Raw genomic sequence first — 24,521 nt, 5'->3', positions numbered from 1 at the left:
CATGACAGTGACACTGTTGTTACCAATATGTCAAGGTTTATTTGAGTTTCACTACAGCTACTAAAAACACAAGACACGCAGCTCACACACTCAGTAAGTCATATGCTGAGACAGGCAGAAAACAAGTGCTCACCTTCAAAAGTCATTAAGTGCAGAAAAAACTGACTACCCTTCAAACTCTCTCTGCAGTCTTGTCACTGGCCCCATATTGCTGCCTGTGAAGGCTGGCATCAGGGCCAGCTGATGCCACAGCAGATCTGAGGCAGCTGCAGTTGTAGAAGCGCAGATATGCAGCTCAGCACTGCACCTACAGTGGGTCGCAGGAGGAGAGGAAATCCGGACAGCCAAGGTGAGCCCAACACACACACATATTCACTCTTCTGAAGGGGCTGGGCTTAAGTACCGATTCCATTCATAGTTTTAAATGCTTTATGTGACTATCAATGATTTAAATCAATTATTTACATATCACCAGAATGCAGACTGATGCTTTTCAGGAAATTATCAGTTTCACTAATATGTCTGTGGCAAGAAAGGTGGTGTGTTGACGTATGTGTCTGTGTGGGTGTGTATGGAGTGGTATAGAGTGCAGCAAACATCACCAGCTGTCCCAGCAACAGATGGATTAGGATGGCTTTAGTTAATGTGTGTCTGATTAAAAATCTGCATGAAGCAACACAGAGCACACACACACACAGTTCAGCTGCATTGTCACATGTACTTACTACTGTCTAGTGAAAATATTTATCTGCTGGTTTAGCGTCAGACTTTAAATCTGAATTGCAAGTCAATAATTAGTTCATACAGCTTTCGTTTTTTCTGGGGAACACAAAGCTTTTTGAAGGAATATCATAGCCATTCCTTTCAGTTTAATGAAAGTGAAAACTGGTGTTGTCACGCTCCAAAATGACAAAACACCATAAAATGATCTTAAAAGACTTGCACATTCTTCAAAGACTTCTGAAGCCATAAGCTAGCTTTGTGTGAGGAAAAGCCTGTTCACTCAATATTCACTGATAATCTTGATATCCATCTGTGAAGTCTGGTAGTTTCAATTAATACGTTGATCCAGTTCATAAAATGCATCTGAATGATTCAATGAGTCAAAAGACTATAGATTGTAGACTATAGAGTATGTAAGTTGTAAGAATGACTTTTATGGTGCATTTTGTAGCTTAAAAGCTGCAGTCCCCATTCATTTTCAATGAAGCAACCAGTACTGTCCAATTCGGAGAGCTAAGAAAAAAGGGACACTTTATAAAATTGTAGTGAAGGCACAGAATAGATGTTCATCCTATTTTAAACTAGGTCCAGTCGCTGGGAGATTTACGTCCTCACCACTGACACACAGCCTTCTTTGTGGTTTAATACAGGATTGTTCTGAACACAGAGGGCACATGACATTGTGTTTCAATAACAGCAGTCATATGCCTATCCTGATGTGCTGACACACATTTGTCCTCAGCCAAACAGAAAGGATGAGAGAAATAAAGGGAATTTGTTCTGGAAAGATGGGATGTACTTAAGATTGAAGGTGGAGTGGCCAAAACAGCAATTCTAGAATCATTCACAACTACATTGTTTAGAAGGACGGATTAATTATTGAGATTACACAGAATTGTGTGAGTGTGTATGAGAGAGAGTGTGTGTGTGTTTGTGATGATTGTATGTGTCTCTGATTACAGAGGGATCAGGGTGTCGAGGCTGGTCAGGATCAGATATCTGAGTGCTGTAACTGCATCTGTCTGCACTCAAACTGCCAAACACTCTCTCTCACACACACACACACACACACACACACACACTTTCAGCAACGAGACAACTGGGAACTCAACATTTAAAACCATCATATCCATTGATAGCATGTGATTGTCTCTCACACACACACAGAGAAACATTGCTCCCTACCCTCTTCCACAGTTGCATAAAAGAGAAAGGTGACGAACAGTTGGCAAATGTTTGTTTTGTCATGGCAGAGCAGAGGACGTTCTCTGTTTAACTCTGAGGCACATTATATTCCCATCATACATGTTCGTTTAGAACAGAAAATCAGATGCCATAGGAGAACAAAAATAACAAATAGATTTTAACTCTCTTGTTCAGTGGTTCTCCATTGGTTTTGCTTCAGGAATGGTGAAGTATCAAAATTGTTTATAAACATAAATGTCCCTAAAATCACACAGTGAAATGTATTAATGCATAGGCCTAAAATAAGCAAAAGGTATCAAAAACATTTGTACCCCCTATTTATTTCACCTATGCATAGTTTTCCCTGATACTTTTTAATCCTATCGGAACAGAACTCCATAAATCCATCCAAAATGCCTGTCCAACGCAGGGTGAGAACGGACCTTTAACCGAATTTTAGGTGCAACCCACCAACCTACAACCACTGCAGTTGCTTTATAGGAACCTGTTTACTGATACATTAAAGAACCCAGAAACCAATACTGATCTCAAGAATTTATGTAACATCAGCCAACAAGGAACCATTTAGCCAACTCGAGGATCTCATTAAGGAAACGACAAAGACATAGCTGAATTGTTGTCATTTACTCACCACTTCAGTGTTGTTCTTAAATCTCATTCACACTCACATTCAATTGAAATATTGAATGTTTTATGCATTTCGTTATTGATTTTCAGTAAATAGCAAGTTAAATGTTGGTCTTTTCTTTGCAAAGGAAACAGTTTTGGAAGTCTCTGAATACAGCTCAAGCCTGCATTATGATAAAAAGTATTTTGGGCTTTCTGCAGTATATCTTCTTTTGTGTACTAGGGAGGAAAGGAAGTCTTTTGAAGAGACATGAAGGCGAGTAAATAATTACACAATTTAAATTTTTGGCAAAATAACCCACTTTATACACAAATCAAAACAAGTGAGTTTAAAAAAACAGCCTGAAGGTGCTGCAACAGATAGCAGCTACTTAAAGCAAATGAAACAAAAATACTGCTATGTCTAGAGGTCCGTTCGTATCACATAAGCTCCAGTTTAAAATAGTGTGGTAGGAGCAGCATCTACAGGTTCAGTTCTGTCAAGCACAGAGGCACTAAATCAACACCTGTCACATCTTTCACATCAATCAAAACAGCTTTCAGAAGGAAATGGTTTATGTCAGTTCTTTCCGATGATATACACTTTTGTTTTTTCTTCTTTCCCACAGGTCTGCTAGGTGTGCTGAGTGTGTGTGCTACGTTACTGCAGTTGTGCGCTGGCTGTCCTTCAGAGTGTGTGTGTAACTTACTGGAAGCTAACTGCAGTGGGCGGAGTCTAATATCTGTGCCCGCTCTCACTTCTCTCCCGGAGGGCACACATACCCTCCTTCTGGCCAATAACCGCCTCTCCTCCCTTCCCATCTCTGCCTTCGCCAACCTAAGCACCCTGGAGACACTCGACCTGTCCAATAACTATCTGGACAACCTGCCTTCCAGACTTTTCCGTGAGCTTAGTAACCTGAGCGATTTGAGTTTGCGTAACAACAGCCTGACGGTTTTGGATCGCGAGTTATTTCGCGGCCTGACCCTGCTGCGGAGACTGGATCTGTCTCTGAATGGCTTGGCCGCTGTGCCGCTGGGCCTGCTGGATGAGCTGCAAGGGCTGGCCTGGCTCTCCTTGGCTGGGAACAGACTTCACGCTCTGGAGAGAGCCACATTTGAGCCTCTCGTCAACCTTCAGCACCTGGAGCTGGGCATGAACCCCTGGGAGTGTGACTGCAACCTGAGAGACTTCAAACACTGGATGGAGTGGCTAATATATCGAGGTGAGGACTGTGTGCTGTTTTGATTCTCTGCAGGTATACAAACACGTCCTTTAAGCAATAAGCCACAAGATGCTGTGTGTTACTGACAATTTACCTTAAACGGATAGTTCACCCAAAAATGAAAATTCTGTCATTAGTTACTCACCCTCATGTCGTTCCAAACCTGTAAAACCCTCATTCATCTTCTGAACACAAATTAACATTTTTAATAAAATCCGAGGGCTTTCTGACCCTGCATAGACAGCAACACAACTGACAAGTTCAAGGCCCAGAAAGGTAGCAAGATAAATATCGTTAAAATAGTCCATGTGAGATCAATGGATCAAGCGCAATATTACGAAGCTACAAGAATACTTTTTGTGCACAAAGAAAACAAAAGTAATGTTAGTCACCCATTAACTATTTAAAAATGTCCTTACAACCTTTCTGGGCCTTGAACATATCAGTTGCATTGCTGTCTATGCAAGGTCAAAAAGGATTTTATAAAAAAAGATCTTAATTTGGGTTTCCGAAGATGACTGAAGGTCTTGTGGGTTTATAACAACATGTAATTAATGACAGAATTTTCATTTTTGGGTGAACTGTCACTTTAAGTACGATGTGTTCTTTGGCACAACCCAAAGTGGACTGCCTAAAACACCCTTAAACTCGCTGTCTTCAGTGACATATTGTGCCTATATAGCGGCAACAACAGCAGGACAGTGTTCAATAAATAATTTAAACTATTAATATTTAAAATTTGAATAAACTACTCTTCCATCAAGTAATATAGTTCACTGGCATTTTACAAGGGCTTTGAACGTGGCTCAACCAATGAGAATTTAGAGAATTATCAGTTTTAAAAAAGCTTTATTAAGCCTTTGAACAGATGGCACTGTAAGCTAATGGCAAGTGCATGTACACTAGACATATTGTAGGATATGTACCCACTCTCTTCCTAATAATTTCCTGTCTTTTGTCTACCACTGGCAATGAAATGTGGCAAAACCCCAAAAATCATTGTGAAGCAGAGCTTAGAAGCCTCTGCTTCTTATTCTCTATACCTCTCGCTTTCTATTTTTCTATCTGTCTCAATCCTTCTACTCTGAATCAGAGAAACTCATTTCATTCTATTTCAGAGCAGCTTTGAGAGGGAGGGGGATTTGAAACAGACATGAGAGGCTGAGTCACAAAGCTTTTAGCGTGTGTGAGAAAGAGACTCCAGTCATGGTGGGCTCCGATTCTCTTGCTTTGTTCCATAACCTAGTGAGCTGCCTACGGAGGCAGCATTTTGAGGCATCATAGATGCTCTCTTGACATGAAGGTAGGTATCTTACTTATGCTGCCTTCTGTTTTGACCAAATTCTAAGGCATGTTTATTTTCATGGAGATACCACAATGCAACACATAAGAAAATCCAAGATAGATACATTAAAATCAAGCGCAAATTGTCTATCCTGTGCAAAACTTAAAAAATAAAATAATTGTGTGGCATGTGGAGTTGCTGCCTATATAGAGCATTCCAAATCAGTCTCATGAGGTTCCATAACAGTTAACATACTGCCTATGTAGGCAGTAGACAGCGTGGCGGCTCACTAGGTTTGGGAACAGAGCTTCTGTATGCATGTCAGGCTTATTAATTATACACCAGCTTCCGCTCTTCCTCTCATACAAACACACGCATGCAAATTGAAGAGGGCTGCTGACCCTACTAGCTGTGCAGTGCTATTTTGGAGGGCTTGAAGCAGCCATTTAAATTCATTAGAGGTGACTATTGTTTACCTCAGAGAGCTAAAATTTTGATTTCTCTTTCTCTATTGCTTTCTGTCGTAGGCGGTTATGTCGATGCCGTTGAGTGTACACTTCCGAAGGATTTAAGGGGTCGTGACATCAGGGGCGTCCCTGTGGAGATGTTCAACTACTGTCTGCAGTTGGAAGATGAGAATGGGGGCGGGGCTGGGAGCACAAAGGGTGGATCTCCACCTTGTTTTCGAGGGACAGCTGCTCCGTCGTCTGAAGGTGTAGTGGTGCGTACGGAAGCGGAGCTACCAGACTGTGTGAAGCAGCGATATCGGCCAGTCAGTGTTCGCAGGGCGATTGGTACCGTAGTGATCGCTGGTGTGGTCTGTGGAATCGTGTGTATTATGATGGTGGCTGCCGCAGCATATGGCTGCATTTATGCCTCTCTAATGGCAAAATACCAACGAGAGCTAAAGAAGAGGCAGCCGTTGATGGGTGACGCAGAGGCAGACACCGACCCGGAGGAGAAACAGATCTCATCAGTTGCATAGGGGAATGGGGGAGAGGGGTCAGAGTTCAGAGGTCAGCCACAAATCTAAAGAACCCTTTACTGGTTGAGCTGCACATTTGATGATCATTTAGCTGACCAGCGGAGGATTCATCATCCCTGTTTCCTGTCTCTCTGTCCTTCCTGAGACCCTCTCTGACTCTCAGACTTACACTTTACTCAATCTCTAAACTTTGGCATATGACCTTTGACCTATTTGCCCCAGGACAAGAGGGACCACTCAGCACTTTAGAACTCCCCCGCCCTCCTGCAATGTTGAGAGGATCTCAGCAGAGGAGGTGTGGATGCGACTGTTCGCAGTTCTGAACCCTGATGTTTCTAGAGGATTGTGTGTTAGCATTAGCCTCTGTAGCAGCCTAATCATCAACCCAAACTTCCAAATCATAACTCTAATCCCAACCCCAATCCTAGACCTTTAACTCCTAATCCCAACCTCTCAAAACTAATCCAAGTCCTCAGCTCTAACCCTATCCCTTCAATACTAACCCCAACCCTTACCAAAACCTCTAACACAGTCTACACCGGGTTGCACATGCAAGTGGCACATCACATCAAAAGTCAATAACACTCATTATAATCAATGCTGCCTATAATGGATACATTCTGATGCATTGCACCGTAAATTGATGCCACAAATTCTGACATACTACATGGGCTTGTCCAACTTCCAACAAAATGACAAATTGATTTGGAATGCTGACTTTAAAGTGTCCCATGTAGACAGCCTCAATCTCGTGTCAACCAATGTGCTCGGTGTAGAAATGGTGTAATCATAAACTTCCAACTCCAGTACCAAGCCTAACCTAACCTTAAATATCCAGCTCTACTCCCAAACTTTAACCCAAAATGTACAACACGAATCCGGATCTTACCACAAACCTCCTCCATCCCTAATCTAAACCCCCAACCCTAAAGCTTCGACAGTAGCCCCTACCCTTACCATAAACCTCCATAATGAATCCTAACCCCCAACTCTACCCCTAAACCTTCAACAACACTATTCTGAACCACCAAATCCTAACCTGTAACAGTGTTACCCTAAACTATCATGACTACCCTTACCAAAAGCCTCCGTCACTAATCTGAACCCACATTCATAAACCACCAATGGTATCTGCCCATAAATCTTCATCACTAATATGAACCCCATAACTCTAAACCTCCATCACCAATCCAAACATCCAATTCTTACCTTAAACCTTCAACTCTACTCCCAACCCAAACATTAAACCCCCAATACTAACTCTCACCTCCAACCTTAATTGTAACCCTAACCCTACCCCAGTGTGAATTTAACATCATAATCCCCACATATCATTTTTGAAATATTCCCACCTTATTTATCAGCTATAATATATTCTATACAATGTGACGTGACACCAGTTTTATGTTTTTAAGTGTGAGGTTTGTCCTTTGTATTGTGTGATAATTTGTGTTGATAACATTGTTTTGTTCGTTTACTGTTTGCTATTTCTCCATGTTCATCTCTAGAGGTCAGACGTGTTTTTGTAAGACTAGAAGAATCCAGCCCTGGTGTCTATCGTGAAGTGTCTTGAAGTATCGTGAAGTGCTAATGTAGAGCAGGCTGAGGACTCTGTGATGTTAGTGGAGGGTGGCAGATCGTGGCTATTGGAACTGTTAATTACACCTTAGTGGCTAAAGAAGCACAGTGATAGCTACAGGATAGCTGCCCTCTAAACAAAATCAGAAAGACAAAAACTGAGAAGGAAATAAACCTTACCTTTATTAAGATAGACTTTTCTGTGCAATATAAATCAATGTCTTTGTTGATCGGTTGTTTAATTCTGGACTAGGATGTCATATCTGATTTAGTCTGATCTTTTCTATTGGGCTGGTGATGGAGGAGAATCGATTGCGCCTGTGTGATCAATTTTCTGCTTGTGGACCAATTTGCATAATTCGCTTTTCCTTGAGGGCAGAAGTTGTTTAGACTAAATAATTCAGATAAATTTGACTTGGGCTTTCAGAAGCCCACAGATATTATCAATATAAGCTTTTCTGCAGCAATCAACCTCAGACTGGATGAAAAAGGGAAAGAGAGGCTGTCAAAAACTAGCTGCACACTGGTAATATGAACCAACATACTCATTTCCTCAGTATTACTGAAAATTTAGAGTCAAAATATAATGTTGCTAATAACGTTGAGAGTAACGCCATCATTGGGTGTCTTGCACAATTCTGCCATCTATAGGAAGGATGTGCAGTAGGCACAAGGGTGTGGAGCAAATATTACACCACCTCATCAGGATTTAGGAGATGCTCTTCCGCTGTAACTATAGCAACAGTCTTTCCCACACACTATTCATTACCAATGCAAATTACTGGTAAGGTTGCTGGCAAAAAGTTATAAATCAAAGTACAACTAATTTGTGTGCTAATACCCACACCAGCAGCTAAGCGTCTAGGACTTTGTCTCTATGTTCAGTGATATTTGCAGCCATAAGCTGAGTATATATATATAAGTACAGATATACATTTATTCAAAAGTATGTTGAATATATGTATATACATATTTTAATCTGTGTCTTACAAATTATTTATGAACAATCATTTGATTGCAAAAATTGAGTATCCTGTGTTTCCTGTGCAAACTCCTTTTGTAGAGGAACTCTTAAAAAATCTCTGTCAGAGAATTCAGAGAAAACTCATGAATTATTAATGAGAGGAGTTTCGTCTAATGGTTGCGGTCTCTCCTGCCATTACTGTTCATTTAGCTCTTATTTTATACAGCATGTGTCAAAGGCCTGTACTCTGCACGGGGCTGCAAAACACATACCCTGTATCCTCTGTTATGAAAAGAAAAAGCACTTTTACCACTAGTGAACTAATACTTTCCTGTCAAATTGCACTTATTGCGAATATTCTCAAAAGTGAGCACATGCTTGTTTATTGACGATGTCAGCAATGCGCTGAATCTGAATATAAATCGACAGAGCAGTCGTGATGTTATGTCAGTGAATATGAAGGGCGGTTTATAAATGAGCAATGACTCAGCTGGGGTGTGTTTACTCTCTGTCCTGGCCTTACATATAAGAGCAGGGACACCACAAAACTTCACTACGCACCCTCATTAAATAAAGGCTTTGTAAATCCCAGTTGATGGATGAAAGGAAAGGATTTGCCCATTTGACTGAGCTGAAAGCATCTTCAGGATCTTTATGAAGTTCTGGTTTAATATCTTATAGCTTATTGATGTGACCCTTTCTTCACTTGACCTTTTTTCTAAGACTGATATAAAATTCTTCTTTATATTTTGGCTTGATGAAAATCAGTTTAAAATATGATTTGTGAGCTGTGATATAATTCTGTGTTAAAAATGAATAAAGAATGTATTTCTGTAATTTTTGAAGTGTAAGATTTAGTAAGCACTCACACACAGTTTGCTCAAACTAAAAATAGTAAAATATGCTTCTTTAGTTTTACACAAAATGGAGAAAGATCCGGATTCAAAATCTGAAATGGATGGATAAACCAATGGGTCACGCATTGGCTGATTAGCATAGTCTAGTTAGTCCCTGCTGGTAGATAATAAAACTACACCATCATGGAGGTATAATGCAATTTTTCCATTGGCTAGCATTTGACATTGGCATTTTTTAACACTTAAAAGCATGAAATAGTCCAACTGCAGTGACTTCCTCGTTTTTTTCCCCTGATCTTTTCCTTATATAGTGCATTAATACAAGTGATCAGTTTTGAGTGTCTTTTATAGCCCCTTTCACACAGTAATACCAGTAAATTACCGTAAAATTACTGGAGCAACTTTACTGGTAAATTAAAAAATGTGCTGTTCACACAGACAATGACGTTCCGTGTTTTTACCGGTAAAGCACCATTCACACGTCGGTTTCAAATTACCAGTCATTTCTGTGACATCATTACCCCGAAATGACCCAAACGGCTGTGCTTCCCAGTGTTGTGTTTGTAAACATGGAATGGTATTAAATAGTCAGTGTTTCTGTTGATGTTTTAATTTTTGTGTCAAATGTTCACATTCATGCAGCGCTTTTGGTCCAGAGACATCGAATTAGACGACTACAAACCGAACTACACAGCGTGGAGTAAATGTGTCATCTGCATTAAAATATCCTGAATATTTATCTGAATTATTCACAAACAGCATCATTCTGGCAATTTACTGGTAACTTCTCATACCGGTAAATTGCTGGAATAATTTTACTGGTATTTCTGAAAAGGTCCTGTTCACACATGATCTCTTAATGGTAACTTACCGGTAAATTACCAGTAAAGTCTGTGTGTGTGTGAAAGGGGCTTATGAGTACAGAAGAAATAGCACAAGCAAAGGTCATGTTGAGGAAACGAGATGTTCATGAGGAGGTGAACTCCATAAATGGTTGCACATCCATACATGGGCACATGTGTGCACACACACTTAAAATGGACAAAGATAATAGCATCTCAATGGGTAATATAGAAGGAAAAAAAATGATTAAAAGGTAAGAATAACCAGGGAAAATCGTACCTCCAGCAACTGCTATCTTTTTGTTCACAGAAACTGTAACAGACGTGACAGCAATCACAAACCTGCCATCCACTGCAGGGAAAGAAAAAAAAGTACTGAGCACGATATTCTAAACAGGGTGTAAAATCTCATAGTCTGTATGATGTGGACTGCAGGGTGCAGACTACCTTGTGTGCTGTCCTCTATAGGGACGTAGTACAAAAAGCGTCCAGATGGATTCTCTGCCGCACGACGATACCAAACAGGGAAATGGTCCAGAGTAAAAATATTCTCCTTATCCGATGAAGATAAGAATTTTCTGAGGAAAAAAAAAAAAATCAGAGATTCTCTCTTTCTCTCTCTGTCTCTCTCTCTCTTTATATATATATATACACACACACACACACACACACACACACACACACACACACACACATTTATTTATTTATATATATATATATATATATATATATATATATATATATATACACTCACCGGCCACTTTATTAGGTACACCTGTTCAATTGCTTGGTAACACAAATTACTAATCAGCCAATCAGATTGCAGCAACTTAATGCATTTAGGCATCTAGATGTGGTGAAGACGACTTGCTGAAGTTCAAACCGAGCATCAGAATGGGGAAGAAAGGGGATTTAAGTGACTTTGAACGTGGAATGGTTGTTGGTGCCAGACGGGCTGGTCTGAGTATTTCAAAAACTGCTGATCTACTGGGATTTTCACACACAACCATCTCTAAGGTTTACAGAGAATGGTCCGAAAAAAGAGAAAATATCCAGTGAGCGGCAGTTGTGTGGATGAAAATGCCTTGTTAATGTCAGAGGTCAGAGGAGAATGGGCAGACTGGTTAGAGATGATAGAAAGGCAACAGTAACTCAAATAACCACTCGTTACAAACCAAGGTATGCAGAATACCATCTCTGAACGCACAACACGTCGAACCCTGAAGCAGATGGGCTACAGCAGCAGAAGACCACACCGGGTGCCGTTCCTGTCAGCTAAGAACAGGAAACGGAGGCTACAATTCGCACAGGCTCACCAAAATTGGACAATAGAAGATAAAAGGTCCCCTGGTCTGATGAGTCTCGATTTCTGCTGCGACATTCAGATGGTAGGGTCAGAATTTGTCTTAAAGAACATGAAAGCATGGATCCATTCTGCCTTGTCTCAACGGTTCAGGCTGGTGGTTGTGGTATAATGGTGTGGGGAACATTTTCTTGGCACACTTTGGGCCCCTTAGTACCAATTGAGCATTGTTTAAACGCCACAGCCTACCTGAGTATTGTTGCTGACCATGTCCATCCCTTTATGACAGTGTACCTATCTTCTGATGGCTACTTCCAGCAGGATAATGTCACAAAGCTCAAATCATCTCAAGACTGGTTTCTTGAACATGAGAATGAGTTCACTTTACTCAAATGGCCTCCACAGTCACCAGATCTCAATCCAATAGAGCACCTTTGGGATGTGGTGGAAAGGGAGATTTGCATCGTGAATGTGCAGCCAACAAATCTGCAGCAACTGCTTGATGATATCATGTCAATATGGACCAAAATCTCTGATCAACACCTTGTTGAATCTTTCCCATGAAGAATTAAGGCAGTTCTGAAGGCAAAAGGGGGTCCACCCCGGTTCTAGCAAGGTGTACCTAATAAAGTGGCCAGTGAGTGCATTTATTTATATATATATATATATATATACTTTTACACAAGTATTCAGATGGAACTACTTGGTCAATGCTTTATTTACAGTAAATTATGTATATTAATAAGGTTAGCATCTGTTCATTGATTTATGTATAGCCACATTAACTAACAATTTATTCTCTTAATACCGTGTTCTGTTTTACTGCCTGTTCCTCTTTATCTTTCCAGTGTTGAGTGTATTTTAGAGTGCATACTGATGAAAGTTATATGGAGTGCTGTGGGAGTGGGTGGCAATGCAGATGTTGTCTATGCAGTTGAGTTGTGACGCAGACAGCAGGAGCTCTTGATTAAAAGTACTCACTTCGCCACACGTTTCTCTACTCCGACATATCTGATCATTCTCATGAGGCCGGAGCGCGTGCCCAGGAACGCCATCTCCACACCCCCATCAATACTGCACACGACAGAGGCGAGTAAAAGAATGAGAAAGGTCACGGCCGAGCATGTATTTGACTAATGAAACTTGTCTGTGACGCTGTGTGTGTGGGTGGGAAATTTTACCCGGAGGCGTTGAGCAGCAATGCGGTCCAGTAAGCTTCCATAGGAGCTGTGACCACTGCGTCAAACAGAGTCTGCTGCAGAAGTCTTTCATCACCTGAAGAGCAGACAGAACAGAACTCAACTGCGGATATCATCAATCATCATTCAGATCAAACTGTGTTTAAATACATAACAAAATGGTTATGATGTATACAGAGAATAAAAGGTACAAGGATATGAAATGATTTACATGTGCAACTAATTGTTTAACTCTGTTCCACTGTTTGAACAGAGTATTTATATTGTGTTTGTTGCTTACACAGTTCATGCACAAAATTATATTTCTATCATTTACTCACCCTTAAGTTGTTCCAAACCTGTATGAATTTCTTATGCTGAGCACCAAAAAAATAAATAAAAAGACTATAAAATGTCTACCATCAACTGTTTGGATACCAAATATCTTCTTTTGTGTTCAACAGAAGAAAGAAAATCATACATTTTTGGAACAACTTGAGGGTGAATTAATGATGATAGAATTGTAATTTTTAATTTTCATTCATTTGATCACCTTTTTTGATGAAATGCCTTTGTTTTTGATTATTTGTAATTGAATATAAATAAATGTAATGATACAAGTAAAAACTGAAATGCCAGGTAAAAACTTCTAGTCTAGTGTCCAAAGCCTTTAGAGACAGAACTCACATTCCAGGTCTGGTTCTTTCCCTGTTAGGTACCGAACCACAGCCTGAAACTGTGTCAGTTTGCGGTGATGTGGATCGATGTCAGTCTCACAGTATGTCCTGAAATATCGAAAACCATCAGATTAGGGTATATTACGTCATTTCAGATATTAGAAATAGCCTAATATGGTTTTTAGCCTTCGATAACATCTACCATTCATTAGCAATAGTGACATCAGAAGCAGTCAGGTCATGTAGGCCTGTAGACAGAAAAAAACAACAATAGCTGAGAGGAATTACAAACGGAAAGCAATACACAGAGGCAGGCAAATGATCTTTATTTTGCAGGTACTAATCTGAAAATCTTTACCTTCTTCAACTGAAACATTTCCGATGAAAACATTCTTCCCGTGACCTTTGGTAAGTACAATCCCAAGACTGATAACAAAGATGCACAATATAAGTCCAAAAGTCTCACACTTAAGCAAAGATTTAAATATATGTTTTATCACTGCTCACCTGAATGGAGTTTCATTAATGGTAGTGTAAAAATATTCGTTTTTCAGGAAAACAACTCTCTTCTGAGAAGGGAACACATCAGCATGTAAGTATGACAGTCACAGCTAGGTTAGTATGAGAGAAACATGGATGAATTCAACTAAAGTTAAGAAGCCAATTAAAGGCCAAAATCAACTCACTCCTTTCTCTAATGTTGCTCTGACGTCCAGAGAGATTGTCCCACTTTCCCCTTTTACCATCGCTGTTCTCAACTAGAGGATCAAAACACACAAACCTTGAAGCAATTGATCCAAAAGTGGCATGATGAGAGTTTATTTATATGTATGTGTGTGTTGTTCCACGTACTGCATCTTCTGTGTCTTCCCACTCCACCTCTGACAGATCAACGCTGTTATAGTTTGGTTTTGGCTTCAGCTTCTTACCATCTTTATACTACCACAACGTATAGAAAGTATCAACTTTAATGTGATACAACCTAATAACAAGGAAATCAGCTCTTATGGGCAATATTTGTAGATTAAGATGTAAAATCACTAAATGGAATACTGCGGAGCTCACCAGAGGTCGAAGGTCGGGATGAGAGAGTATATAGCCATTATTAGTGTTTAAGAATGCATAACCATGAACTCCCAGCTAAAATGGCAAAGATAAGTCAAAACAGCAAATCATTCAGTAAAATCACATTTATTTTTTCGTCTGCAGTCTAAACAATGAGTAATTATCAGTCTGTATGCAATAATCTCCATGGATACAGCCTGCTTTATTAATGAAAAACCTTTAGATGTGATTAGTGTTAGTGTAAACGGATGACTGAAGGCACATTATGAAGGCACCTTGTATCGAGGAGCCAATCTCATGAGCTCTTTCAAAGGGACATCAGTGCCAACCACACCAAGGAGGATCCCATGAGACAGCTACAGACAAGAAAGAGCAAATTTAAATTAAAATCTCTACAATTTTCTCGTAATCTCAAACACTTGAATGATATTTTTGAGTTTATTTGAAAAAAAACTATTGAATTGAACTGTTTTTAAAGATAATCTTAATTTGTAAATGGTTAAAAATGGAAAATATTTAAATATTAAAAACACTTGTCAAGGATATTTGTGACCCTGGACCACAAAACCCATCATAAGTAGCACATGTATATTTGTAGCAATAGCCAACATTGCAGAGCCGGTGTCGTTCCAAAAATTGATCATCTGTCGAAAGCTGATTGCCTTCTGTAATCACTTTTTGGCAAACTTCATTTTATGGGTTTTATTGGTCATTTCAACCGGTAAAAAGGACCGCATGAGCTATAATCTGTTAAATATAAGCCTCGAATGTATTCAAGTCAATTAGTTTATGCAGTCCTTTTGACCTGTTGAAATGTCCAATAAAACCCATAAAATGCAGTTTTACACTACACTACTGTAATCACCAAAAAGTGATTACAGACTCTACTTATTGAGTGAACTGTTCTTTCAACCTAAAATTACTTTTTGCCAAGGGTAAAACTGCAATTTATGCCATATAAAGGTATTTCAACAGGTAAAAAGAACTGAATGAGCTATAATCTATCATATATAACAACCATGAATGAAATCAAGTCATTTTGAGGCAAAAAGAACAGTTCACTCAATAAGTAGAGTCTGTAATCACTTTTTGGCAAGTGTAAAACTGCATTTTATGGGTTTTATTGGCCATTTCAACAGGTAAAAAGGACTGCATGAGCTAAATTACTTGATTTCATTCATGGTTATTATATTTGACAGATTATAGCTCATTCAGTCCTTTTTACCTGTTGAAATGACCAATAAACCCCATAAAATGCAGTTTTACACTTGCCAAAAAGTGATTACAGACTCTACTTATTGAGTGAACTCAATGAACATCACTGATGAGGGGGCAGCTGGGGTAATGAAAGGGGGCGATGATGTAGCACAACGTAGGGTTAGGGTTACCCTAAGTAAAAACAAAAAAAACATATGTGACCCATTCAAGTATTTGTGGGACTGTAAACAAACCTGGCCGCTACTACTACAACTATTAGAATACTGGTTTCACACAGATAGTGTTTTGGTCGTGAGACAGGTCAGTGGACCTTTCGGGGGTTTTTTTAAACCGAAAGGTCTAGAGACATGTTTTTAGAAGTTGAATTTCTTTTAACTCGAGTGCCATGTTTTAGAATGATGTAAGGCTATTATGCGCGAGAAGCTGCTATAAAGACTGAGACGAGAGCGCTGCATTCAAACACAAATTCAAAGACGTCCGTAGTGAATTTAGTTTGAAATACAATGGAAAAGTACCGCAGTAGAATGAAAAATGCGTTCTGAGTGACTGACCCTACTAAAAGGTATAGCTACTTAGCAAATACAGATGGCAGAGTAGTTATTGAATAAAACAAAATGGCATAGGCGACAAATTCGAAAATCTGACATCCAGGAAATAATATGTCTTAGGCAGCAGTTTTACCACAAATACAGACATGAATGATTGAAAGTCACACTTACTAAGACAGGGATTTGCCACCACCTACTGGTGCTTTTAGTTTTGTATTTAGAGTATCGTTTCTTTTTTAAAGCTGCAGTCCGTAACCTTTTTTGGTTAAAAATGATCCGAAATCAATATTTGAAAAATTACATAACCAGCCAGTGTTCAAAACTATCACCTTACTTAACGGTTAATTTATAATATTGTTTTCTAATTTGAGTGGTACGGGTAGGTTTTCGCGGGAAATTTGAGCATGGCACAGCATCGTCTGTAAATAAAGAAGTTGTCCCGGCTTGTAGGTGATCACACGTGAGGATCCTGCAGGTGGAGGCTCGTTTATAGCCTTATCTCACAGCAGCTAATTAAATTTATTATTTTGATGGCGGATTGTAATCCAGAAAGGATTATGTGTTTATGAAACACATGTGAATGAAATTAAATTATATTCCAGTTTTAAATGTGCTAGCCAACAAGGGATTACACAAGTTTTTGCATTTTAAATAGAACCAGTTTGAAGGAAGATTAATTTGTTTTTTGGATTAAAATAATTTCTTAATATGAAATTTGAATGGTACAACAATTAGATATTAGACTGTACAAAAATTGAGATCTACACACTAATAGGCTATACTCGTCACGCGATGTTGTTAACATTAATAATTTGAGAACAAAGTATAACAATGATAATACTTTGCACAGTTAGATGTGATATGAGCTAAATTAACTTTAGATTTAATCACGATTGGTAGCGCGATTTATTGTAATGTTTTTTTCCTCAGTTGGTCAGAACAAACGTGGCAGACTTGTTACTTACTTGTTCAGATGGCAATATATAATGAAAATTCTGATTTGGGTCATATATTCCAAGACTTAGGCTAGAATCTGTGATTGCGAAGTACAGTAAATAGCCACACACATATAACGTTATCCACGCAGTGACTGAAAGCTACACATTCTCCTCAAAACATTAGATTCATCCGCGCTGGAGCTGTTCTGGAACATCGGATCACAATCCCGCACACAAAAGATAATTCCACAAGAAACTGCAATTCCCGGTTTTCAAACATAGAGGGTGACAAAGAGGTAAAAGTTACGGACTGTAGCTTTAAAATAAGTTCATATTTCACTATTTATTTGTATTTTTGTATATTTCTTTCTAAAGCTACTTTTTAACTACTTTTTTGTAATGTCTATTCAGTGTTTTTTTTCAAAATTATAATGATAACTATTATCTTTAATAATAACTTTCTTTAATTGGCACATGATGTGCATGTTAATTAATCTCATTAATTTGAGATTAATTTGATTAATTAATCGGCACATTATGTAATAAATTAGATTTTTTTTTAATAATTTTAACCCCAAGGGTTCTGAGTCTGACCCCCACGATGGTCACTGTGTAATTCGCAACCTGGCTAATTTGCGACCGATTACCTGACATAACACATTCGTTGTGACCCATTTAACGCATCATTTTAAGTTAGAACAACTTGAAAAGCAACAAACAACAATACAGCGAAATAATCAACTAACTACGATCATCTAGCCCTCTATTGAACATTAAAGTATTATTTCCCATTTAACGCATCATTTTAAGTTAGAACAACTTGAAAAGCAACAAACAACAATACAGCGAAATAATCAACTAACTACGATCATCTAGCCCTCTATTGAACATTAAATTATTTCATCATACCTTTATCTTACTCAGTAGCGCTGCGCTCTTGAACCGCTTGCCCGGAAAGTTTGTCAGATGTAACAATTAAAATGCGACTTTGTGAAACGGACTGTCCTAAATTGTTGCTATAGTAGCATCATATTAATGCTAGGCAAATATTTATTTTTTTTAAATAAACCATTATATTTCATAAATAAAATCTGTTTTCACATTCATCTTGAGTAAGGGCCCGGGGGCGGGATAGTCCGAGTGGCGAGAAGGTGATTTTCTCCGCCTTTATATTTTGATATTGTGATATATTTATATTGTGATATTTAGATTTTTTTTGCACCCTCAGATTCCAGATTTTCAAATAGTTGTATCTCGGCCAAATATTGCTCTAATCCTAACAAACTATACATCAGAGGAAACATTTTTTATTCAGCTTTCAGATGATATATAAATCTTAGTTTGACCCTTATGACTGGTTTTGTGGTCCAAGGCCACATATCAGCTATTGATTAGTTCTGGCTGGTGGTTATAAGCGTGTTCCGAGCTCTTTTCGTCAGTCGCGAGAAAACTGTTACTGAAGAAACGCCTCGTTATCGTGTTATTTACAAGCCTTGTCACACTTTTTAGGTACAAGTCAGCTTATACTTTAATATCGTAGCAGTATATATTTGGCAAACATGTTAAGAGTGCTGTGTATTGTATATTTAATATTTTCGTTGGATTAACGTTATATGGGAATTTACGTTTTATAAGGGATGATTTTAAAACAGGGATGTGACCCCATCCGAATATCACGAACTCTCAAAGTAGTTTAACTGGAAGAACGCCACATTAACATGTAAAAACTTAAGTTGTGAGCATTTTAATTCATCCCTGTGATTCGCATCACTAAAAAAAGTCACTCGGTTCAGTTGCCTTTCTGCAATTTACAGCGGTACGCCAGGAAGTGACTGTGTTTTTCAGTGTTATGAGTGAATTTTTGAATCATTCAGTTAGCCGTTTCATTCAAAATAATTCATGTCTTTTATCATGACAACTATAATGTCCTTATGTAATTTTAATTATACATTTAATGTTTTCACATTCCTAATTCTTCTGCCCTCCTTGTCGAATGAGACTGAATTACATGATAAACTGTATGAAAGAGTGTGTGTGTGTGCGCTTGTTTATGCTACATTGTGGGGACCAACAAGAATAGTAAAACCTGAAATTTTTGACATTGTGGTCCCCACGAGGGGAAAAAAATCATTAAAAATAGTAAATGATGTTTATCTGAAAGTGTAACAATGCAAACAGGTTTTCTGTAAGGGGTAGGTTTAGGTTTAGGGTTAGAGTTGGGTTAGGGGATAAAAAAATATTGTTTGCTCAGTATAAAAGTAATAGAAGTCTATGGAAAGTCCCCACAATTCACAGAAACAAGCGTGTGTGGGGAGCCACACACACGCAGGTCAGGAGAGCTGAAGCTTTTAAGTTGTTTTTTTTCAGTTTTTTTGGCAACTCACTGTTTCTTCTTTCTTGCTGAACACAGGCATGGCCACAGAGGTCATCAACAGCAAACTCTCAGCCTGTGTGTTAAAAAGCTGAAAGACGAGAGACAGACGACATAGACTGAATTAATGATAAATCCCAACCAGGCCTGTGAAGTGGACAGCAAGCTGAACAAGACCATAGAACACTTCCATTAAGAGCAGGTGCTTCTCTGGTAGGTGGAATCAGTTTCTTATTGTTCTACCAAATGGCAAAATACAGTAACTACACCAACACTGAAACTGAGAAAAACAGCTATCAATTTAATATACATTTTCTGAGTGTCTGGAGCCAAACAGTGGAGCCAAACCCATCTGTCACAAGACAGATCATAGCCTAAAGGGGGTCGCACACCGAACGAGAAGCGCAGCGCCGCGCAGCGCCGCGTCTAGGACAACTCGAGGTATCGCACACCAGACGCGTACATTCTATAATTCGAAACATGTTCTGAGCTGCAAGATGGGTGAGTTTTAACGTCATTTGTTATTATTATTATTATTTTAAACATATTATTTTAATTGACAATAGCTGAGTTTTCAACGTTAATCAATGAAAAGTAACGTTATCTGTGTTATGAAAATCTGTTATTCTTTTGTTGTATCTGTTGACTAGGCAATTTCAACATTTCATGCTGTAGCTACTAATATGATTTTTTTTCTCAATAAAAACAAAGATGATAATTTTTTTGTGTGTAAGGTATGCTTATTTCTTTGTTAACTTCAATTATAATCATATTCCTGTTGAGGTAACGTTAGGTTGTCATAATTCAACACGATTGTTTACTTAAAATAACAATTGTCAGTTTGTGGTCAACATTATTGTTATTTTTAAGGACATTATGAAGTTAAGACAATGTCTGTACTGTACGTTATTTTATGAGTGTACTGTACAATTACATGCAGTTGTTGCTAGACTGTCACTGAACATTTTACCTCAGATCGTAAATTAAACATTCTTACCTGAAAAACCGATGACATCGGCAATCTTCCTCCACGCTGATGACTTCCTTATGTTGTCTTTGAAGAATCTGTGGTTTGTGGCATATAATTCTGGGTATTTCCCTACTTCGTTGATTAGTTTTTCGTCGTCCATTGCGGTCCGCTACTCCGCTATTTAAATGACCTGAAGTGTGTTGTAACGGTTGTGTCCTGATAAATCCAGTAGGTGGCAGCCGACGACAGTGAATGTAATATTTTGCGTATATAAAAATGTCTCAAGAGAAATATAAAAGATTAAAAGGATTACGTTTATTATACATTTAATTAATATGTTTTCATTTTATTCAAGCTGTAAAACTAATGTAAGCTGTACAGTATTTAGCAGCAGTGGTATCTTGGTATAGGCTAATGTATTAACAACGATTTGAGACAAATATGATGTTATTTAATATAAAACAATGCAGATGGCGCGCTGTGGCGCGGCAGGAATTTGAACAGTGTCCTGAGTCGTTGCTGGGCGCCGCGGACAGACGCCGAATGACGCCGCCGGTGTGCGTACACACATTGAAAACAATGTGTTCGAATTTTAAAGACATGGCGCGACGCGACGCGGCGCTGCGCTTCTCGTTCGGTGTGCGACCCCCTTAAGAGACCTGATTTCCAAGTAGTGTAGTTACTGTCTCTTTTCTTTGTAGGGCAGTGTAGTCATCTTCAAAATTTACACCCACAGAATTCCGAAGAAACATCTCCAGATTTCCACAGAATTCAAATCTTCAAAGAAGTCAAAATCTCAAATTTGCCCTCTCAGCTCCGTGTAACACATTTAAATCCCCATAATCAATGCAGAAAATGTGCAGCACTTTTGTGAAAATAATTTAGTCTAAAACCTGCATATCACATTAAATGTAAGACTTGTTAATCACCTAGAATACGCTGTCTTTAGCAAAAAATAAATGAATAATTTCAAACATAAAAAAAATGTATTCATAAAGAATTCACTAAACAGAAGGTTACATCTAGACCTGTAAACGGAATTTGTGAGAATTCCTTTTGTTTATGACAGAACATCTACCAGACATTCGATTAAATTAAAACATTCACAGGAATCAGAACTTCTAATTACAACTAAATTGTATCTAACAACTTTTTGGAACTAAATTACAAGAAAACGTGAACTACTGCATACAGGATAATTTTTGATCTACTGCGCAGAACGAAAGAGTTTACCTCAGCTTTATTGGGTAGCTGGAATGGGATGACAGACATAATGAAGTAACAGACATAATGAGATCACTCTCAGGAAAGAAATCACAACATGAGAGGTTCAAAATTAATGAAGGCAAAAATGATCAATATGCAGTTTTGGGACAGTATGAAACATGACCTTTTGTTTATAGTACTAACATGTTCAAAAGGAAAGTGAGAATGAAGGAGAAAAGGTAAGCAGCTCACCACACTGTCCATGTAAGCCTCTGTCCAAATGATGTCATGATCGTGGTTGATGACCATTGGCCTGCTCAGCACATGAAGATATTCCATCACATTCTCCTGTACATCCGCCAGAGTAGAGATATGAGTGTAGTAACCTAATTACAAGCACAGCAGTAATGAGATAATTTGATTTATTTATTTATCTGTTACCAGCAGAGGGCATAGCTGTCACAAAATTTAATTATAATTATGTCAGAACAGATTGTGGAAACTTGAAAGATCAGGATTTAATTACATTGTCATTTCCAGGCTTGAAGAAGGCAGGGAAATTAATACAATCTAAAAAGTCATGGAAATTTCTATTGTCAGTATAATTTTGCAAAGGTCTGTCAAACTGTCTTCGGTGATCAGTGTTGTTTTTAACTAAAACTAAATTAAAGGTAAAATATATATTAAACTTTAATAAAAACAATTCAACTTTTAATAAATTTAACATTAAAATGAGAAATGTTGCCTTGGAAACAGAAATGAGGTACTAAAAATTTGGGAAAATAAATAAATTAATACTAAATAGAAATATAAAAAAGAAAAAATGGCAAAAGCAAGTAAGAAAACTTGTAAAATCAAAATGAAAACTGAAAACAAAAGTTATTTTACAATATTAATAAATGCTGTAATTGTATATAAATAATACTCTATAATATGTTTTTTATTTATTTTTTGCTTTTTTGAAAAATTATTATCCTGTAACAAACATCCCTAAAAAATTATGGAAAATGAAACTATGATGCTCAGCAAAAGCTGTGTATAAAATCAGCTGTGTAGGAAACACTAGAAATAAAGTCATGCATTATAAATATTGTACAAAGTGTGCACATTTTCTGTACAAATAATAGACCTCATTAGCTCAGGTAGTCTCCCACAATGCTTAGCTTTAATTAAGGTAGATCTTACCTTTATTGTTGCAGGCAATCCATTTGACATTGTCAGCAAATGTTAGCTCTCGTCCAATCAGATAGGTGAACACGCGCACCTGTTTGAGAGCGTATTGTGTTATCAGATTATGCACACAGGTAAAGCATGTGTCCATAGTGTGTGCTTGAGAACTTGGTACCTTGCGTTCTGGCCAGTTGAACTCTTCAAACACCTGCTGGAAATCTTCCATAGCTCCATCAGTGATCAACATGATTACCTGGTTACATAAACTCCCCCTGCCTTCTGCTGCTGCCTACACACACAAACAAACTTTTGATACATCAATATTTCCATATGGATATACATTCCTTCCCTCAAACACTAACTCACACTCACCTCGTTGAGAATCTTGAAGGACTCTTTTATGGCTTTCTTAACCTTTCCTTCACCTTTCACTTGCAACTCCTCCACCAAAAGTTTGAAGTGCTAGAAATAAATAGGATGCAGAAAATATTAAAATCTTATATGGCAACTGAACTCACTGCTCTGTGCAAGTAAAGAAAACATTACCTCACGGTTATCCAGATCAGCCTGTACCAGTGTGCCTTTAAAACAGGGCTCTACATACCGGACGTAATCACTGTACTAGAAAGACAGAAAATATTAGGCGTTATTTAAGATAATAACCCAGATTTACATAGAGGAACTTGCCACTTGATCTGATCCTGTCTGGTTAGGACACAGTGTAGAGGATTTCTGTTCTTACCGCAATGACGTTGACAAAGTCGTTTTCGCCAAGTGTGTCTAGAATGGTGTTGATGGTGTGTTTAGCAATGGTGAGCCTCAAACCCTTCATACTACCGCTAATGTCCACAGCGATGATGATATCTTTGGGGGACGTGGCTGCCTGGATGTACCTGAGAAAAACATAATGGAAATCTTTTTTAAAGGGCTTTTTGAAATGCTTGCAATATCAGATCATTTTTGTTAATTGCAACTATTAAAAATGGTTTAATTTTAGTGAAATAAAGCTGAATTAAAAGATAAATATTAGATGAAAAACCTGAGCTGACAATAAAGAAAATTAAATTAATTAAAAAATAGATGAAAGCTAAACAGAGGTATTAAAAAAAAAAAACTAAAATGAAAATGAAAACTCTAAACATAAAAATAAAAGCTAAATCAAAATATGAATGAATGCAAAAATAGAATATAAATAATACTAGCTCACATGACCATTGACAAACACTCGAGACCTTTCACAGTAATAATTCCTCAACCGGATAACAGCGTGTGAAATCTCATCTACGTAATGTTCTGAGAGAAGGAAGTAATGAGATCACAATAAGAAGGTGACAGAGAGACTGAAACTTAAGACTGAACATTACAGCAGTAGCCTGGTATACACATTTTTAATTCACTTACTTGTGTTTATGCAACTTATGCAACAAATTTCATAAACGCACCACAGTGATCGATTTAGCTGTTCAGATATAGGAATGTAACACAAGACAACAGGTCTGTACTCCGCGTTCATTACTGCTAAAGAGATTGCGTGCATTAGCAGTAATAGAGTTAGTCCTGGCAGAAGGTGTTTGAGGAAACTGGGCAGATGCAGCAGTCAGTAAC

General features: G+C 38.1%; 2 protein-coding genes across 2 annotated transcripts; one reads left to right on the top strand and one right to left on the bottom strand.

The window, feature by feature from the left end:
- Window positions 1-288: 288 nt before the first annotated feature.
- lrtm2a (leucine-rich repeats and transmembrane domains 2a) lies at window positions 289-9,408 on the top strand (the record flags this gene model as incomplete). Its single annotated transcript, XM_079403149.1, has 3 exons — window positions 289-349; window positions 3,165-3,761; window positions 5,574-9,408. 3 exons carry the CDS (start codon window positions 289-291, stop codon window positions 6,029-6,031), a joined length of 1,116 nt encoding a protein of 371 aa, XP_079259275.1. The 3' UTR covers window positions 6,032-9,408.
- Window positions 9,409-9,719: 311 nt separating this feature from the next.
- On the bottom strand, window positions 9,720-24,429 carry LOC306861835 (voltage-dependent calcium channel subunit alpha-2/delta-4-like; the record flags this gene model as incomplete). The annotated part of the gene is made up of 21 exons (XM_079404319.1): window positions 9,720-10,624; window positions 10,720-10,850; window positions 12,557-12,649; window positions 12,757-12,850; window positions 13,441-13,538; window positions 13,633-13,678; window positions 13,789-13,856; window positions 13,938-13,999; window positions 14,117-14,188; window positions 14,283-14,369; window positions 14,496-14,570; window positions 14,771-14,851; window positions 19,584-19,661; window positions 21,774-21,791; window positions 21,999-22,132; window positions 22,932-23,010; window positions 23,092-23,205; window positions 23,289-23,378; window positions 23,463-23,537; window positions 23,659-23,809; window positions 24,359-24,429. The coding sequence occupies 21 exons, from the start codon at window positions 24,427-24,429 to the stop codon at window positions 10,398-10,400; spliced, it is 1,944 nt and encodes a 647-aa protein (XP_079260445.1). The 3' UTR covers window positions 9,720-10,397.
- Between the last annotated feature and the right edge of the window lie 92 nt (window positions 24,430-24,521).

The sequence above is a fragment of the Barbus barbus genome (assembly GCF_936440315.1).
Source record: "Barbus barbus genome assembly, chromosome: 42".
NCBI classification, from domain to species: Eukaryota; Metazoa; Chordata; class Actinopteri; order Cypriniformes; family Cyprinidae; genus Barbus; species Barbus barbus.
Note: the sequence above shows the minus strand (reverse complement) of the source record. Positions and strands in the feature narration are given on the sequence as shown.